Below are 15,258 nucleotides of genomic sequence, written 5' to 3'. Positions count from 1 at the left end.
ATTGCATTACTTTGCGTTTGTTTTAGTTATACAGCGATTTTTGTTTTTATAGTATTATGCATTCGTTGTTATGCATCTCTAGTTGTTAGCGCGTTTGATTGTGCAAGCAAAGTTCTGCCACTTTGTAAGTTTTCTTCTTTTACTTTTACCTTGTTTATTTGCCGAGCCCGCATGTGGCGCTGTCTACCTTTTCACCCACCTTCTTCTTTGTTGTTGTTGTTGGCGTTGTCTGGATTTATTTCACTCAAGTCTCATGTCAAGCCATGTCTTTTTCGATTTTTCTTCGCATTTTGACATCGAAAACTTTGTCCTGCGCTTCACGTGTTGACGCGCGCGCCAAGTCGCCGTTGTTGTTATTCCAGTCTAAGCGGTGTATGGCACGCGGTAAGAGAGGCGCGCTGTGCGGTAGGCGCAATGCGTTGTGTGTTGCATAATCAGCGCGCCGCCCTGCCGCTGACTTTTCATTGCATTGCATTGTTGGGATATTTCATTAATGAAACAATTTATATTAAATGAGTTGAAGCCGCAGAAGTCAAGTCAAGCGTCAGCAACCTGGCAGGCAGGTAGTACAATGACAAGTCTCCCTGGCGGTGTCGTCAGCTCTGTTCGGTTGTGCATGGGCGCATGTAGGCCTAAGCAGCTGTGGTATGTTTGGTATGTGTGGCATTTTGCATATCTATGTTTCTATGGCAGTGTGGTTGAGGGTTGCATATACTTGTGGGTATGAATGTGAGCGATTTGAACTCAAGAAATGGTTGTAATTGCGTAAATGTATATGAATATATATATAAACGGTGCGTCATCTCTTGGAAGTGCTTTGGCAAGCCGATTCCAAATTCAAGAAACACCAACGCATGAATAAAATGTGAATATTTAGACCGGCTTCTGCAGTTCAACCATTGTCAGAATTGAGTATTGATAGCTGTGGGCTTATTCCGCGTATGACGACGTGGAATGGGTTTCGCGGTTGCAGGTTAGGTTAGGTTAGGGGCAATGGCTGATCCTCAAGTTGAGGATCATACTTGAACTTTGCTATATAGTCCTTTGTGGAGCCAAAAATAGCAGATCTTATGATTTGGCAAAGCGCCTTGTGCCCAATACACATTTGCTTAGGTGTTTTATCGGTCGTCTGAAAGAGTGAGTTCAGTTCAGGCAAAGGCGATGCAATCAAGAAGTAAGAGTTGAGATCTTTATATCACGTTTTCTTCCAAACAACACTACAACTAACATTCAATTAGATGCTCAACCTTTCCGTCGCGTAGACACCGACAGCGCAATGACCTGTTAGAATCCCCACAATTAGCGAAATGCTGCGGATATGTTCCTTTACCACTCTAGATGTTCAAAAAAGTGATAGAAACAAGAAAATACGTTAACTTCGGCTGTACTGAATCTAAAGAATGATCCATTTCGACAGACATGACATACCTATGGTTATCTCTTCAAAAGATGTACATATTGTTGACACAAATGGTTCTATATGATTCATGAACTCTCTATCAACGCTAGCTTCACGCTTCTACACAGCCTTTGAATTTTTTTTAAGCACAAATGGCTACAAAACCAGTTTAACCTCACTTTCGCATACAGCGAGTTCATTCTTGGTAAGGCTTATACTAGTATGAATGGCTGGTCATGGCGGAACCACAAAGAGCTGTATGTCAGCTAAAATTGGTGTTATTAAGCCACTTAAAGTACTTAAAAGTTCTTTTGTTCTTTTGTGACTCATCAATTTGTCACGCTACGTAAACTCTGCTAACTCTGGTCAATTTCAGTATCTCCTTACTGGTCCTTTTGTCACATAGTTAAGAGTATTGGAGTTCTTACTCTCAGCTTCTTTCTAGTTATAGAAATTCGGTCAACAAGTTTCTTTTTTGAACATTACCAAAGTTGATTGGAAGATGGCAAAATCATCCTTCCAGAAATATTTTACCTTTGCCAAGTTTAGTTGACTTCAAGATATTAGGTTGTCAAATATTTCTCTTCCGCTTTTGTGCTCTTTATTCAATGCTTTATAAAAAGTGTTACAGTGATCGGATTTAGTTTAAATATGCATCGTTTCGTTCGACAATCTATTTCCATCTAGACGACAACTTCACAATGCCACCCTCGTAAAGCCCCCCTCCTCATTTACGAAGAACTCGGACAGCCAATTTTCACAAGCCTCTTTTGAGTTCTACTTTACACCAACAAGAGCTTTCGCGATGGACAGGAGTAGGTGGTAATTACTTAAAGCTATGTCCGGGCTATATGGTGGATGCGATAAAATCTCCCATCTGAGCTCTCGTAGCTTCTGACGAGTCATCATGAAGTGTGTGGTTTGGCGTTGTCCTGGTGGAACACTACACCCTTCCTGTTGGCCAATTCTGGACGCTTCTGGTTGATCGCCTGCTTCAAGCGGTCCAGTTGTTCGCAGTAGATGGTAGAATTAAGCGTCTGGCCATATGGGAGCAGCTCATAGTGGATGATTTCCTTCCAATCCCACCAAACACACAGCAAAACCTTCCTGGCCGTCAATCCCGGCTCATTTTCACTTGATATTGTCGTATGCGATCCATTTTTTGTCACCAGTCACCATCCGGTTCAAAAATGGGTCGAGTTCATTCCGTTTCAGTAACATATCGCAGTGTTGATTTGATCCAGAAGGTTTTTTTTGCGTCAAATCATGTGGCACCTAAACATCAGCTTTTTTGTGTATCCAGCCTTCACAGATGGTTTAGATAGTTTGGTGCCTAAGTCCCATCTTCTGGGCGATTTTACGAGATGCCATATGCCGGTCTAACTCGATGTTTTCCATGATTTGATCGGTGTTCGTCGTCACAGGTCTTCCGCCGGTTGGCTTATCCCCCCAAAACACCATTAATCTCGCGGAACGTTTCTGTAGCGGATTTGTCTTTAACGTAGGAAAACTTTAAATAGCGCGAATTTCGGAGTTAGTGAGTTCCATGTTTTATAACTGTTGTACGCAGTGCCAAACTAATCATGCATAGCGTCGTTTTGTAGGTTATGTCATGACCTTTCAAAGATGTATAAGATACGAGCTCTGTAGCGCTTTATATATAGCCTGGAAAATCAAAGACAAAAAGGCGAAAGGGAGATATTTGGACAAACTAATATTGCGTCGAATTTTATTCGTTCTCATGAACATAAAGTCCCCCAAGTCAGTTACAAAAATGGATGCTATCAAAAATATTTTTGGCTAAGAGAGGATGACAGAGTACGAAGATGTTGGAAACTATGGCGAAAATATACATATTGCGACTCGAGATCGTCGAGAGATCTGATTCTGAAGTACTTACTATATAAAAATATTCAGTAAGGCAATAGGAATACATATAAAACCTACGAACAGTAGACCGAAAATATGTTCCAAAAATGTACACTTTCTCTGCTTTACAGCAAAACTTTCAATAAATTCGAATATTTCTGTAAAGAACTTTTTAAAACTTTGCTGAGGAGCAAAGACATTGAGCACTTTCATAAAAGCCTTTTGAAGTAAAACATTCAAAACCCTTCCAGAATAATAGTAATATTTATAACAAAAAATGTAGGAGATGAGAGACCAAAAAAAATCCGTAGAAATCTTGGAAACTAAATGACATTTCCACCAAGTTAGCGATTACGTTAAATATGTAAACAAACAAACGGCAACTCACGAATATTTAGCAAACAACAAACGAAAAGTCAATGAAACTACACAGAAGTTTCCCTCATAATCTCTGCTCGCGGAGTGATGCGGCAAGAATAAACCAATCAAAAGAATGCCAGGCATTATTTGTAGCTATGCGAGGCCGGCAAACTTAAACAAACGCCACAGGGAAGGGGTTCAGAGTGGAGGGAAAATGGCAAGAAAAGGATGGTGCAAACAAACAGCAGTGACAATGAATTTGAACTGAGAAACCCCGCAGCCATCCACGACACCTGCAAGCGGCGCGGGTGGTGGGTATCTAAGAAAGGCGCTCAAAAACACAGCAGAGACTTTATTCTTCACACAAAACGCCGAGCTCGATGTGCCTTTCTCATTGACAAAATCATTAGCAAGTTACTGGCGCTTCTATGCCCGCCCGTCTCTTAGTTTGCGGAGACAGGTGAGCTCCTCTGCTTTTTTCTTCCACTCATCGTCAACTGTGCGGCTGACAATGCCAATGCCCCAGACGTTTTGCATTTCGACAGACTTGAGTCAAAGTAAAAGTTTTTCAATTAATTGAGCAAATTTGCTTAATGTCATATTTCGCGGACGAGGACAATGGCACAAACAGATTAGGTGGTAGCCATATAACGGTAACAATGCCTAGAACAAAGACACATTCGTGAGGTGAACAAACTGTCGGCCATATTGAGGAAGTAAAGATTGCCTAGCAGTTGTTGGTAGTACAATTTAAGACTTTCACGGAATGCAGGTAGAGTTGAGACAATGACAGATTTGTGCTCGGAATAGTTGTGTGTGTGTAACAGTGTGTGCAAAGGTCTTCGCAATGTCGGCTTAGTAATAACAATAAAGCTAATAATAGTTTGTTAAGTTGAGTGACTTGAGGACGGAAATGTTGGAGCTTTTGTTATGAAATTTTAGACCTTTTTAATGCAACAATGGCAGGACTCTTCAATATTTTCAAGCACTTTTAAGGGTTACGTGAGCTTTTAGACCAGAGATATGAGAGCAAGACTTTAGGTTATATAAGGTTAATTAAATATTCTGATTCTCCGCATGGCCACTTGGATAATTAAAGGCAACCAGAGATGCCTGTCCGTCGTGTTGCCCAGAACTACTAGATATGGATAAGAAAGACCTTCGCATGTCAACAAAACGCCTAGGGCTACCCACAAATTAATTGCGTCGGCTACTATCCACTCCTGCTAATTCATCGAGTTCGTAACAAGTGTGGCAAGGCAGTTAGGTTAACCTTAGTGTAGCGAAAACTGGACTGTAGGAAATTTCTAGAAGGGAAGGGTCTAAATGTTTCTATCTCATTTTCTTTCCTGCAACTTTAGCGTCCTCAATAATCTTTAACACCACCGCCTGAGTTCCCATGAGACAGTGTCCTATCATTGCGGTCATATGAAACTGGCTAGGAACTAGTAGTTCCATGGATCTTGTGGGCCAGATGGCTTTCGCTCACGTGAGGCCCACAGATCCAGCGCCCTAGGCAACGTAGACAGGGGAACACCTGCTCGTTGCCATCTTGGTAGGATTTAGGTAAGGATGCTCTTTCTTATAGGTTCATCTGTTTTACTGTCTCAGACGACTCCGCTGTGAACAGGCACCCACACAAGTCATCGTTAATATGAATGTAGGGCTCAACTTATCTTAAGAAAGTTTACCCTAAAATAAGCCGTACTTTTTAAAAGTACATCTACTGCTAGCGTAATGGCTGCCACCTTTTTGTAGAGCCACAACAGTGATTTGACAAACTGAAACAAGAGATTGAGAGCTCCAGGAAAATCTGGCTTCTTAAACTTCCTTGTTCTTTTGTTTTTGTTTGCCTAGGTAAGGAGGATATGCTAAGGAGTACTACATATGCTGAGGTCGACTTTCGTTGCCCAGTCTATCTCTTACTGTATATATGAGTTTTAAACCAGCATCGGTCATCTAGTTGGTCTATTCCTATGACATTTTATCGTATGTTTAGAGGCATTTTCCTTAGGATCTAGATCAGACCAAGGGTTTCACTTCCGCAGTATTTCCGAATAACTTCTCTAGAATTAATTATCTGGCTACAACGACAACGTACATTATATATACATACACTCATACTCCAATTTACACAATCTTAACTGTCTTTTAAAACGAATTCGCACGACTGTTCAACACACTTTAAAAAGTACCGTTTCTTACAGGCAACAACGAGCCCTGAATTCAACCGGGAGCAACAGAACAAAGCAGAAGAAGAAGAAGCAGCAGCGCCAGGAGAAGAGCCATCACATGAACACATAGCCAGCGGCAGCGACATTAAATTGGACACGGACAATGCTGGCGCAGTGCAGTCGGTCGCTGCGAATGACGAGGCCAACGCGACCACAGTACAAACGAAATCCAAGGACACGCTGGCGGCTAACAGCGAGAGCATCAAAAGTGAACGAACGAAAAGCGCAACGAGCAAAATCAACAGCAACAACAAGACGACGACGACCAGCAGTGAAGCTGCCAAAAGTGCAGCAACACAAGCTGAAGCAACGAATGTGACAAATGTTGCTGCAGCCGGAGCAACAGGGTACTCGGCGATGGCATTGAACCTGGGCGACGAGGCAAATGCAGAAAATGCGGCAACCTCGGCAACTACAACACAGCCAGGCAGTAGTGAGCAACACAAAAATGTAGGCGGCAGTGGCGCCTTGGAAGGTGGCAGCACCGGCAGCGGTCACCACAGTCGGCGAGAGAAGAAACGACGCGCCGCCACCAGCAGCAGCAGCCGAGAATCGTCCAGCAGACAACATAAAGCAGCAACCACCATTCCGGCAATGACTATAAGTTGCGATACATGTTGCCAGATGGAATGTGAGCAATACCAACAGCAACAACAACAACATCAAACACTGCAGTACTCACAGCCCAGCCGCCGCCATGAGTCGCGTGCCGAAACGAAAACCAAAACAAGCAAAGCCGAAAGAGCGAACAAAATAAAAGACGAAAAGTGGAGAGAGCGCGCCGTGGCAACAACAAAAGCTAGCGCTAATGAGCAAGCAACAATTGCGCCAACAACAGCGCCAGCGTTGAGTACGGGCACAAGCGTGCCAGCTGGGAAAGAGCGGGCAGACTCGCCGCTGTCGTCGTCGTCGCCGACATGCGCAACAGCTATGTTGACACGCGCGAGAGTCGAAGTACAAGATACACAGCCAACTGTAGTGGAGCCGCTGCAGTTGCCTGCCATGGCAACAACAACAACAGTAAACACCACAATTACAACAACTTGTACAGACATGATGCAGGCAAAGGCAGTACTAGTCGAGCGAATTGGCGCGCAAAGTGACAACAGCGAACGCAACACTGAGCCACACACGCAACATGTTGCTGAACATGTTGCTAACAACGCTGTTACGCAGAATGTAGCTAACAGCGCTGCTGCCAACGAACAGTCTGTTAGCAAGTGCGTAGCAGACGAGGAACTCTCGGAGGTATCCAGCGCAACAACAACAACAGCTACAACAACAAACGCCACCATCATTATAACGCCAGCTGAAGCCACAGCAGCAACAACAACAATGGCGGAGAGCATTGCCGCTTTAGTGGAGGCTGTAGACACGGGCGACGCCACAGTGGCCGCCAAACTGTTAACAGCTTCACCAGCAGCGCCAGCAACATTAACGCCAACGCCAACGCTGGCAGTGACGTCAACAGCGCCAGTTGGCGAAGCCATCACCGCAACAACTTCGCCATGCACCAGTGCGGCCAACTCGACGGTCAGTTGTATTTCGGATATCGCAGGTGTCACTACGCCTTCGTACAGGTATGTCGCACGCGCGCGCATTTCACATTTTCACATTTACAGTTTGTTTTGTCTGTTCTTACATTTGTGAGCAAAAAAGTACCTTCGCACCAAAAAAAAAAAAAGAAATTGCAAATTTTCGCACATTTATTATAAGCGGTGCGGTGCGGCGCAGTGCTAAATCATGTTATGTGTGTGCGTGTCTGTGTTTGTGTGGTTATGAAGCAAAACGTTGCAGTGCGCTAAAGTGTAGGTGATAATAAATTGGCAGCGAGCGAAATAAGCAATTTCTATATTTTACAAAAAATTTGCTTCGTGCAACAACAACAATAATAATAATTTGTTACAATAACAACAACTACTTTGTTCGAAATGAAAATGTTTTAGTGCTTGCGCGAAATGTGTCGCAGCAATATTTTGTTGCTGTTGTTGTTTTTTCTATTTTTTTTTTTGTTGTTGCATGCATTGGCTGTCTTGAGGTTTTGCTTGCAACAGCGCCAACGTCGATTTGCAGCCATTAATTGTTGCTGCCTTTTACTGTTTTTTCTTTGCTTTTTTCGTTTGTGTGTGGAAAAGTCGTCGCAAAAACGTGTGTACGGTATTTATTGGCGATTTGAGCGGGCAAAGTGCTGTGGCAAGTAATGTGTGACTTTTTACTATTGTTTTTGTTTTTTTTTTCGCTCATTCCAAGGCAATGCATTTGCTTGTGGCCGGTTCTGTCTTCGCCTATCTGCGCTTAAGCTGACTTCCTTGTTTTACTCGCAATTCGTGGTTCGGGCGACACGCAACACGTTTCTCGGCGCGCGTACTTAAAATTGGTGTGGCGACCAGTCTAAGCCGATTTGACATTTTACGCACCATCTATGCCAGTGCCGAGCGACAAAAACGTACGCATGTTTTAGCTACCGTTATCCGTTGCTATTGTTGTTTTCGTGTTTATTGTTGGCGCAGCTGAATAAGCTCAATCGGGCGGCGGTTTAAGGCCTTGTGCCCGAGTGTCCTTCTGTGGCCACGCACTTACTACATACAATATTGTATTTGTGGCGATGTGTACGTGTGTGTGTAATATTTTTTGCAACTAAATAAATACAAGTATTAAATAGATGAGCTCTACAATAAATACGAAATAAAATTCAGGAAGAAAATTCAAATTTAATTTACGGAAAAATTTGTAAAAATAATAAAAGATTTCTAAAAAAGAAAAAAGCAATACAAGTAATCTAATATAGTAAAAAGTATAAATAATTAATTGGAATACTAAATAAAACCAAAATAATAAATATGTGTACATATTTTTTTTAATAATTAAAAAATGAATTAAAAAAAAATTAAAATTAAATTTGCCCAAAAACTTATAAAAAATATTAAAAAAATAAGCCAAGATTACAAATAATTAAAATATCAAAAATTAAAATAATTAAAATTAATTAAAAAATATAAAGAAGCAATGATGCAATAAAACAGAACGAATATTTTTAGTCAACTGAAGTTTGAAATTAAAAAGTAACAAATAACAAAAAAAAATTAACTTATTAACACTTATTAGATAATTAGAGACAAACTGTTAATGAGCTAAATTAAGTTGTTGTTTGGATTGCGCAGCTGACTAATCCTTCTTTATTAAGTATCTTCCCATTAAAAAAAAAATAAAAGTTTTCTTTCATGTAAGCGGACAATTTAAAATTATTTAACGAAAATTACAAACAAATTTAAAAATTAATTCTATTAAAATTATTTAATAATTTAATTTAGTTTTTATATTTATTTAAAATTTAACGAAATTTTAATTTTAAAATTAATTAAATTAATATTCAAAAAATTAATTAATTAAATTTAGTTTTTATATTTATTTAAAATTAAATTCGATATTATTTTAAAATTTAATTTTTTTTTAAATTAAATTTAAAATTAATTACATTTTTATACTCTCGCAACAAAGTTGCTAAAGAGAGTATTATAGTTTTGTTCACATAACGGTTGTTTGTAAGTCCTAAAACTAAAAGAGTCAGATATAGGGTTATATATACCAAAGTGATCAGGGTGACGAGTAGAGTTGAAATCTGGATGTCTGTCTGTCCGTCCGTGCAAGCTGTAACTTGAGTAAAAATTGAGATATCATGATGAAACTTGGTACACAAGATGATAAGAACTGAGATATCATGATACACTTGGCAATATTTCTTGGCTCCATAAGAAGGTTAAGTTCGAAGATGGGCAAAATTGGCCCACTGCCACGCCCACAAAATGGCGGAAACCGAAAACCTATAAAGTGTCATAACTAAGCCTTAAATAAAGATATTAAAGGAAAATTTGGCACAAAGGATCGCATTAGGGAGGAGCATATTTGGAAGTAATTTTTTTTGGAAAAGTGGGCGTGGCCCCGCCCCCTACTAAGTTTTTTGTACATATCTCGGAAACTACTATAGCTATGTCAACCAAACTCTACATAGTCGTTTCCTTCAGGCATTTCCATATACAGTTCAAAAATGGAAGAAATCGGATAATAACCACGCCCACCTCCCATACAAAGGTTATGTTGAAAATCACTAAAAGTGCGTTAACCGACTAACAAAAAACGTCAGAAACGCTAAATTTTACGGAAGAAATGGCAGAAGGAAGCTGCACCCAGGCTTTTTTTAAAAATTGAAAATGGGCGTGGCGTCGCCCACTTATGGACCAAAAACCATATCTCAGGAACTACTTGACCGATTTCAATGAAATTCGGTATATAATATTTTCTTAACACCCTGATGACATGTACGAAATATGGGTGAAATCGGTTCACAACCACGCCTTCTTCCAATTCAACGCTATTTTGAATTCCATCTTATGCCTTCTCTGTATAATATATATGTACATTAGGAACCAATGATGATAGCGGAATAAAACTTTACACAAATACGGTATTTGAGCTGAGGGATCCCTTGTGGAAAAATTGTCGTGATCGGGCTATAACTTTTCAAGGTCCCCGATATCGAACACGAAGAACTCAGTGCCTAACCTAACCTAACCTAATTTTTCACCGAAAATATCGGTAAATCTCTCAGAATTTAATTCTAATTAATTTTACAGCAAAATAAAAAAATATGTAAATGACGGATAATGAAATCTCGATTATCACTTTATCATGCGAGAGTATAAAATGTTCGGTGACACCCGAACTTAGCCCTTCCTTACTTGTTTTCAATTAAATGTAATATTATTAATTAACTAATTAATTAAATTAATTAATTACTTTTAATTTTAAAATAAATTTAATTATTTTAATTTTTAAATTTAATTTATTTTAATTAAAAATTAAATATGAATTCATAAAATTAAATTTTGCTTAGTTCTATTTAGTTTCCTCTTACCTTTTTTTTAATTAAATTTAATATTATTAATTAACTAATTACTTATATTTGATAATTTAATTTACTTAATTAAATTTTAGTATAATAAATTGTTTCAATCAAAATTATTAGTTTAATTAAATCAAATTAATAAATAATTAATTAAATTAAATTAATTAAGTTAAAAATTAAGTTAAAAATTATTAATTTAATTTAAGTAAATTTTAATATAATTAATTGTTTCAATCAAAATTTAGTTTAATTAAATAAAAAATTTTAAGCTTAATTAACATTAGAGAATTTTAAATCTAATTAAATAAATTAAATTATAATTATATGTAATTAAAAAAATAAGAAATTCATGAAACAAATTCTAAATTAAAATCATATCCTTGCTGCATTCGTTAGATTTTGATGCCTCGTTTGTGCCGTACGAAATCGTTTCCGTGAAATAGCGCGTATGTGTGTGTTTTTGCATAGATATACATTAGTATATACATGAATATATATGAGTAACTCAAAAGTCAGAAGCATAAAGTGCTCTTACACACATACAAACATATTGTATGTATACATACATATGCAATAGCAACTGTAATTCAATCGACACCACTCGTGCATAATTTTTACGTTTTTTCGTCATTTTTATTTTGTTTTATTTTTATTTATTTTGGTGTTTTATTTCTTGCGCATATCAATCAAACATGTCAAAATCTTATTTATTTTTATTTAGTGAAGTTTCGCTGAACCAATTGTGGAGTGAGTTCAAGTGATATACATATATAAATATACATATTTATGGATATATATTATATATAAGTGGGAATGTGTGGCTGCAGCAAATCGTTGCCGCATAATTACGCACGTGTTCGCCGCGTATGTGTGTGCTAAAGAAGGAAAAAATAATGATCGCCAGAAATTAATACAATTACAACAAAAATTTTTCCAAAATTAAAATAATTACAAAAAATCGTTGAAATAAAGTTAATTAAAGAATAAGCGCAAAGGCATTGCCATAGCAGCCAAGCAGCAGTAAAAGTGAAAAGTGTACAACAAAAACAAAAAATAATAAGAAAACAAAAAAATTGAATAAGAAGCAACTACAAGCACTTGGAGAGCCGGACAGGAGTACAGCTCACTGCAAGCGATTTTAAGGAAGTGGAATTTGCGCTTCCGGCACGTACGTAGCTCCTTACATTTTGCACACACAAACATTTTTGCTCCATATTGAAAGGGTGTGTGGTGTGAGTGAGTGTGAATGTTTGTGTGTTTATACAAAGCATTCTCCAAGGAAATCGCTGCTGAATGCAGCACCAATACGCAAGCAAGTGCAGGCACATACAAATACAAGCACACATGCACTCTAAAATAGACACACATACACTGAAATACATACACACACTCACACACATGCATTTAATAAATGCATACCTTGGCTGAGTGCGTTTATTCACGCGACTGCGGTGTTAATATTAGAACTGTCTGTATGTGTGTGTATACTGCTTCACCTGCATGTGTGTGTGTGTGTGCCTTGTTATTTTTACTATGCGAAAACTGTGTCACATGCGGTAATTATGAAGTGCCGTTGCAGCTATTTCAATATCCTGACTACTAAGCACACTCACACACACATGTACATATATAAATATGCGCATACATATGTACATATACACATACATACAAGGTACTTGTGTCAGCTGGTGTTTTAATAATCTCTTATACTTATTTCTGAAGAGACTTTCCAAAACGATTTTGCTTAGCTGGAGCAGTACTAAATATATAAATATCTATATATATATAATCCTACATACATATATAATTATAAGCCATATATTTATATGAGTGTGTGTGCGTGCGTGTGTATTTTCTCGCTTTCCTTAAGTTTGGCTTGCACTTAAGAAATTGCAGGCAGCCACCTACTCTAACTGTAACTTAGACTCTCACCGCATATTTGCCTCCGGTTGTGCATACATTGACACTACTTCACAAAAGTGTTGACGCCAGCAATTGGTTATTGACCCAGTGCGCAGTGTGGCGTTTGCAGACACTTAATGTGAATTTGAATTATTACTGCGTAATTAAGTAAATTTCTGTGTATGTAAGTAATTATTAATTATTTAATGCTAAAAATATTTAAAATTGCTCTAGCTAGCTTGAGGTTAAAAGTTTTATGTACCAATATATACCATTATTGCTGATTTTTCTGGCAAAGACAATTAGTGACTTAAAAAATCTGTAACCCTCTCCAAATCCAGAAATTCTTCCATTAAACAAATTTTAAAAGTCTTAAAGGTTTCCTTTTATGCAACAGCTTTTAAAGACGCCACCACACTGACTGAAACTTAATTTGCTAAAAGAGCCTCAGAAAGGAAACTATGCAATTATGAGGAACAAAAGTCTTTCATAAAGTAAATAGTGATCCATTTCGTGGTTCCCCCTTTTTTTTAAGGAAAAACAGAGAAACTTCAAATTTAATGCGAACTTTTTATTATCATTCGAAAGCACATTCTTTGGCATTTATTTTTTGTAGATTATCTCCTTCAAATGTTGGCCGCGCCTACGTCTTAGATGGTACATCCGTTGAGTCCAATTTTCGATTACTCGTTCGAGCATTTCGACTAGTAACTGGCTAACGGTACGCGTGATAGTTTGCTCTGAGGCCTTTGTTTGTTTTCACAAGGGGAATCTTCCATAGATACTGATACAAGGTTTGCTATATATATTTCTGGCCTAATAATGGAAATAGGCATAATGTAAATGTCAGATTTCACCTGGCAACACTTAGTGTTGCCTACGTCAGAGATATATATAGCAGCCTACGTACTTAGTAGTATGCTGCATGCACGATTCGTATTGCTCGCTAAAGGTACACCTTATTTGGTACCACGCATAATCAGTATTATCTTACTATAATGGACTACATACTAAACCCTTAACACCGCCATCTGTAGCTTTGTGGAAAGGCCCTGCAGAACCGCCGATAAGTATTACATCGCAGGGTCAGCTTAGCCTATTAACTCGCGTCATTAACTCATTACTTGCAGCTCTAGCTTTACTGCTTCTTTGTTATTCGGCTCTTCTCAGCTCTTGCAGTATCAGAGCTGTTGTCCTATCCATACTTGCCTCGTTTGCAGCATATAAGGCACTATATTATCAGGTATTGTTCGGCCTGCCACTTCCATCTGCAGATTCCGCCGCTGTGTTGGAAATATCGGGCAGTAGAAAAATATAAATGATCCAGCAAGTAACTCCATTGTCACGACCGTACCTATGCAGGTATTCTCTGGAGCAGCCGTGTCCTGTTAGAAACTGCATCATGTAAAAGTCTATCCCGCCATGCTTTCGTTCAATCCATGTTTTTATATTTCCGATTAATCGGTGCGTCCATCTTCTCTTTGTTGCTGTGTCTCAACGAATTTGCCATTCCTGTATACTGACTTGTGTTTCCTCTTTACGCTCTGCCATTTGCAGTTTGCTGCCTATAATTTTGATTTTGTCACAGATCCGCTTCAGCTCTCGAGCCATAATGTCTGGTGGCATTATACCAGATATACTCGTAATACTAGCGGTTTTATGAGATACCGTGCGGAATGCGCTAATAGCTCTAATTGCGCTTAGCCGGACCACTGATTTTGCTATTCTTGCATATGTTTTTGCAGTAATGCTGGTCCTCATACAGGCGCGGCATACATACTATACATTACATATTATTGGCTAACCTTGGTAAAAAGTGCTCTGCTGCTTTTTTTAGTCGCTATGTTGGCCATGATTCTAGATAAGGCCGCATTTACATGGGTCGTTTTTTCACACACTTTCTCAATGTGAACTTTGTAACTGAGTCTCGCGTCTGTCAGAACACCAAGATACATACTTTAGTGCTGATTCTTCGTTAATATTTGGGGAAATATTCTCGAGTTTTTTCCTGTTTGTACGCAGTACTTCCTTCTTTGTTCTTCGAGTCGAAGCAAGATTGTCCGCAAAGATTTAAGACTTCACATATCCCCACATAAGAAAGTCTAACGGTGTGATATCACGCCATCTTGGTGGCTAATCGACCGGCCCAAAACATGAAATTATAATATTTGCTCACCGAAGTATTCCCTCAATGAATCCTGTGATTGTTGTGATGTTTGGGAAGTGGCACCGTTCTGTTAATACAAAATGTTGTCGAGATCACGAGCTTCAATTTCAGACATCAAATAGTCGGTTATCCTGTTGCGATAACGATCGACATTGACGGTTTTTCGGATGAAATGGCAGCCCTTGAATCACTTCAGGTTGCTCTTCGTCCCAAATGCTATCATTTTGCTTGTTTATATACCCTTTGTGCGAGAAACGGGTCTCATCGCTGAATAAAATTTGGTACGAAAACGTCGGATCTTCTTGGAACTTTTCAAGAGCTCACAGAGCAAAGCGATGTCGCTCGGAAATATCGAGCGGCTTCAGTTCTTGCACAAACTATATTCTGTACGCCTTCAATTGAAAATCTCGACGTAAAATGCGTC

General features: G+C 38.7%; 1 protein-coding gene across 2 annotated transcripts in view; it reads left to right on the top strand.

The window, feature by feature from the left end:
- Window positions 1-15,258, top strand: part of LOC105230093 (uncharacterized) — a 359,356-nt gene that overhangs the window by 61,730 nt on the left and 282,368 nt on the right. Inside the window, exon 4 of one of the 2 annotated variants that reach the window (XM_011210682.4) lies at window positions 5,836-7,442. The exons of the other annotated variant lie outside the window; for it this stretch is intronic. Coding sequence (XP_011208984.3) covers window positions 5,836-7,442 — 1,607 coding nt within the window. The remainder of the gene's footprint in view (window positions 1-5,835; window positions 7,443-15,258) is intronic. 2 annotated transcript variants of the gene reach the window in all.

Source organism: Bactrocera dorsalis, chromosome 5 (assembly GCF_023373825.1).
Source record: "Bactrocera dorsalis isolate Fly_Bdor chromosome 5, ASM2337382v1, whole genome shotgun sequence".
NCBI lineage: Eukaryota > Metazoa > Arthropoda > Insecta > Diptera > Tephritidae > Bactrocera > Bactrocera dorsalis.
This window is presented reverse-complemented; position numbering and strand designations above follow the sequence as displayed.